The sequence below is a fragment of the Photinus pyralis genome, unplaced genomic scaffold (assembly GCF_008802855.1).
Source record: "Photinus pyralis isolate 1611_PpyrPB1 unplaced genomic scaffold, Ppyr1.3 Ppyr1.4_unclustered_Scaffold3513, whole genome shotgun sequence".
Classification (NCBI taxonomy): domain Eukaryota; kingdom Metazoa; phylum Arthropoda; class Insecta; order Coleoptera; family Lampyridae; genus Photinus; species Photinus pyralis.
Window position 1 is genome coordinate 47075 of NW_022171412.1, and position 5343 is coordinate 52417.

Here is a 5343-nt window from a genome sequence, read left to right on the forward strand (position 1 = left end):
ATAACGATTAACTGCACGCCACATGAAATAGACAATAGACGATCTCCTAATGGAGACTTCTATACCTATCTATATGGCGGACAGATGTAGGACAAGTCGGTACTATTGCGTCGCTGTGACCGAAGCAGTAAATACCAGCTTTTCGTTGAAGAGGTAGACTTGTTGGAATCAAACGCTAATTACTCATTTGTTCGCCTTCGAGATGGACGTGAAACCACTGTGCCCAACCGACACATGGCTTCCATTGGAAGACAAGGAGAGATAATATCTCTAGACCAGAACCTGAAGTTGTTAGTCTAGCTAGAGCCTCAGGATTTCACTTTTACCAATCGTACGCTCTCAGTTTTATTTATTTACGTTGTCTTGGCTCTATCCAGACGGAACCAACGAAACTGGACGGTTCACTGACATATTTGCTCAAAACCCACGCATTCTAAACGTGCATGTTTCTCGCTAGTAAACTGACTCACGCCTACTATGCGTATGAAGCGGCACATAAGATATTTTACACATATATCTAAAATTCGAAAAATTTAAAATGGTTTGGTGGTCTCCGTTGCAGGCCAAATCAGCGACAATTTAATACAGGGGCTAATTGGATTCAAGATGAAGCGAAACCAACGAAAATGCCGATAGGCTTTCTTGTTAAACCTAGACACTACTCCTCTTGAAAATCAATGATCCATGAAAGTAAATCGGGAGAGCTAATACACTGCTCGTATAGCATATCTGATCTTTTAGACGCTCCCAAAGTGGTAATACTTGATCAGCCATCCTTATTCTCCCAAGCTGAGCCCTAATCACTTTTTCATTTTATCTATAATCAGGAAACAGGTGCATGGAAAGCGATTCCAGTTACCAAGAGCCAGCTAAAGTTTAAAGGTTTGCGATTTCAAATTATCTAACCTGAGAATGGAAAGTCCGGTGTCCCGCGTCTCAGTTAAATTTGTATGATACACCCCTACATCGATACATTTTCATGGAAATTAACTGTTAGATAAGTTATATAATAATATTTTGATAATTATACCTACTTATTCCCTGGTAAAAACTGCAATATGACTGTGTGAATCCATATCGTAACGCGTGTCCTTAAACATGAAACTGTTCAGTCCTGCGCAATAGCCATTTGGTTTAACGGTTATATAATTTCCAAGTTTTAATACAGAAAGGGAGTACGGGAGTCGATAGACATTCTATGGAACATCGTCCGTATTTCACTGTTATCAAGAGATTGCATAAACACAGAACTAACTGTAGTTTCCGATTTTATTTTGCTTTAGGACGGCTCTTGACTATGAACTGACGCGTTCTGTTCAAAGACTTTTGAAATTGTTATACATAGGTACATTGCTGAGTATGTCGCTGTAAGAGTCTCACAAAAAGGAGTAACTGATGTTACGAGTATGTATGTATCGCAAACATTCTCTATAACTTAGTATTAACTACCGATTACGTGCATATATAATGAGCTAATAATATTTTAAACGATAAGGAAAAAATGTTAATTGAGGACATCGATTATATATAATAAACGTCGCCTTCAAGTGTTTTTAATCGATTCTTTTACAGAAATTTTTGTGTAAACGCGTTATGTTAATTCTACTAATTATAAATTGTACTTAATACTCTCTTGATTTTTAATTTGTTATCACGTTCAGTTCAAAATGTTTAACACGCTGCGTACTGGACTTCTCTTTTCATTACTTATTATTATTACAACAGCTAGTAGCGACAATTGCGGTAAGTGGAATTATGGAATAAATGCGCCATTAAGTGTTTTTTAGTGCCTCACAATGGCAGGAGGCAATCACCCATCAAGATATGGACCAAAGCTGCAACGTCAGTGTTCGCACCCCCATTAAATTGGAGTTATGGATATGCGTTAAAACCCCAAAAAATGTTTTTAAACAACACTGGACTTTCATGTAAGTACCCAGTTATTACTGCATAAACTACTGCACCTTCTTTTAACAGAGAAAGAATTAACGTGAGCTTTTTTAATCATTTGCATTTTGTATTTTTGGAAACATTTTTTGATTGCCCTACATAAAAAATCGAATACCTACAAAAAATTACCTTCCACATTGCAATATATTAAATGTTTTACTACATGCACCACTGGTATCATGAAGTTCTTATATCAGTACTTATTAACGATGAAAACCAACATTTAAACAGTTAAACCCCTAGTTAAACCTCTTGACCATGGTCTACCTACTATAAGGGATGAAAAAATGTGCGCAGCCCTTCCATTGTAAATAACTTTTCCTTTAAACTACAAATTGGCGTACGTGAGTGTTCTAAATATTCACTCTCAACTATCCGAAAATAACGATGCGCCTCGCGCCTGTACCAAAACGGTAAAGAATTTATGGAAGTTATAAAAAGTGATTAAATCAATTAAATCGTTGTTTAGTAGTTGGGAATTTTAAATTAATTTTATGGATATATAGAATATTACTAATTATTATTAACAAACAGCATCATTGCATTGTTCAGAAATTATCTCTAAATAGTACAGTGTTTTATTTTGTTCTAAGATTTGGTACCATTTATTGAAATTCCTAGCGCCGCCGCTCCTTACGATAATTTTTTTAAGATATAATCTAACAAATTATGACGATCAGACTAGGAAGTGGTCAATGTCACCAAGTTATGGACATGTAAATGTTTGCCAAAATGAGTGTTTATTGTAGGAGACATTCTCTAAAATTTATAATACATAATTTACAAAGGTCAATGTTAATGTGGAAAGATAAATGCACTGGTTTATGAGGTTCCTACTATGATATTAATTTTTCTAATTGGAGGTCACTCGTTTATTTAGTAGAAAAAATTTTATTTCTAATAAAAAGAGTTTGGTAACATAAACACGTATTTCAGTAACATTGACGGTCAATCACAAGGAACCTCTTCAGATATCTTCTGGGATGCTAAATGTGCCATATAAATTTGAACAGCTCCATTTTCACTGGGGAGAACACGATGGGGTCGGCAGCGAACACATAATAGATGGATTCACCTATCCCATGGAGATGCACATTGTACATTCACAGAATCTCAGAGAAGATATTGATAAGTTCGTTGTCATCGCTTACTTCTTTATGGTAGGTAAATTTACTTATCTTCGTTAAGTGATTGAGTTTTCAGATAACTCCAACTGCAAATCCTTCTCTACAAGGCTTACTAGATGCGGCAATTGCCTTGAAACATGAACAGCAACATAAAGTAACTCCCTTTGCACTAGCGCAGATACTTCCTGATCGATGTTCATATTTTACATACAATGGATCGCTCACTACACCACCGTACACAGAATCTGTAACGTGGATTTTAGCAACCAGTGAAGTTCCTATTTCGAGAACTCAGCTAGGGGTTCTAAGAGAGGTTGCGAAAAAGCACAAAGGACTCCGGAACAATTACAGATGCATCCAGAATACTAACGAGCGTTCAGTTTACTTTCTGAGTGGGAAACCTGCATACTCACACAACTCGCTGTATAAATAAGACTACCTAACCTAAAACTGTAATAGAAATACAACTTCTTCCTAGTTTCCCGTAATGTTTTTAGTTCATTAGGAGGCGGTACGTGACAACTCGCCACCGAATTACTCGTCAAACGAACCAACTCACCAACGCGACATCTCGCCAATGGACAACTCGCCATCGCCGTAACTCTCCAAAACGAAACATTTGCTTATGGGATTAGCTCTTCACTAACCGATGTATATATTGATGAGAACGTAGTCAATTTGAAAATGTTAACAAAAAATTGGGACCAAAATCTTACCTTCACAAGCAAAGTGGTACAATCCGTGTATGCTCCATTTCGCTGTCTTTATAAATACAAAACTATTCTTTTACCTTCTCTCAAACGAGAACTTGTTGTCCATATTTGTGTGTGATGTATAAGGTCCGTGTTAAAAAAATTCCCAACAGTTCAAAACACATACATTCCATCTCAAGCAGTTGAATCCTTCAAATAAACGATATACACTATGTACGTTTAATTCATAAAATTATAAAATTTGACACCATAGGTACTTGCAATCCAAAATACTTTTTGGTAAAGATTTAGATGATCGTAATCTAAGAAATAAATACGATATTCAAATACCTGCACATCGACCGCAAAGTTGCAAATCCTTATGGAATTTCTGAACGAACAAGAGAAAACAATACAATTATTTACAATACACAAAATAAATCTCCGAGGATACGCTCTATGACACACACAAGCCACTGTAAAGGCTTAATATTTATTATTTCTTTTTACCGTAGACAATAGGGTAGATGACAAATTTTTTAAAACCACTTATAACTGTTCGTATACCTCTACTATAACTTTAAAATATGATATTTCAGCAAAATAAATCATATTATTGCCAATTTATGCAATTTAAATTGTAGATTTTTATTCTAGCGCCAAAACGCTGTTTTGTGTCATGGCGGTGTCTGTGACGTCACAGTCCTGACAATTATAAACACATAACCCCAGCGTAAATAGTTTAAAAGATTTCGTGATGAATTATAATTACTATAAGTGGTGCCCTACCATGGGGTACACCTTGTCGTGGTGGTAAGGCTCAGTAGTCACATTTTTCTGTGGCACAGCTAAGTATACCAGGCGGGTAAATCTGGTTCCAAGGATGCTGTATCATTCAAATGCTTCATGGAGTAAAGAAATCCAAAAGGGTTTTCGACGATTGCTCATTAAGCGTAATATAGAAAACTATATTGACATGAGCAGCACATGTTTCACGTACGTTAACTCCTGAGGCGTGCGGTAGGCGACAATTTGGACAACTTCCGAATCCGATTCAGCCATTTGCCGATAGAGTTTCGAATAATCGGACTAGATCATGACTTGTAGATGAGTAGGAAGGAAGCATGGGGAAACCAACTATTTTGTCACGCAATTTCTAACAAGACATGGGGAAAATGGGGTGTACCTGAAAGGAATAAGAAAGAGGGAGAGTGATGCCTGCACAGACTGTGGTGCCGTGGATGATGTAAAGTGCCCAAGGTGGGAAGCCGAGAGATACCCCGTCGCCATTAGAGTAGGAGAAGTAATGGAAAAGGATAACATAATCGAAACAATGCTGAAAAGTGAAGAGAAATGGAGAATAGTAGCACAGTTAATTGAGAAAATAATAGGCACTCGAGAAAAAGAAGGTAGATAATAGAAGGGAATATCCGAATAGGGGATAGCGACCCCTCTGGAAGAATGCTTGAGTGAAGGCGACGGTGTGCGGTAAAAAAAGGGGATCATGACTTGTGACGTGACATGACGTGATAAAGGAGACTGATGGTAGGGCAAAGAAAATAATTGTTTTCTTC

At 36.9% G+C, this 5343-nt stretch overlaps 1 protein-coding gene across 3 annotated transcripts; it reads left to right on the plus strand.

Annotated features, from left to right (window-relative positions):
• Positions 1-1195: 1195 nt before the first annotated feature.
• LOC116182089 (carbonic anhydrase 2-like) lies at positions 1196-4334 on the plus strand. Of its 3 annotated transcripts, none has more exons than XM_031502591.1 (5): positions 1588-1743; positions 1788-1928; positions 2887-3110; positions 3154-3500; positions 3556-4334. In XM_031502591.1, the coding sequence occupies exons 1-5, from the start codon at positions 1668-1670 to the stop codon at positions 3563-3565; spliced, it is 798 nt and encodes a 265-aa protein (XP_031358451.1). In that variant the 5' UTR covers positions 1588-1667; the 3' UTR covers positions 3566-4334. The 3 variants fall into 3 exon arrangements, with proteins under 3 accessions (XP_031358452.1, XP_031358451.1, XP_031358450.1); XM_031502590.1 differs by having other exon boundaries at positions 1592-1743; positions 3154-3529; positions 3583-4334; XM_031502592.1 differs by lacking the exon at positions 1588-1743 and adding an exon at positions 1196-1408 and having other exon boundaries at positions 3154-4334.
• Positions 4335-5343: the final 1009 nt, after the last annotated feature.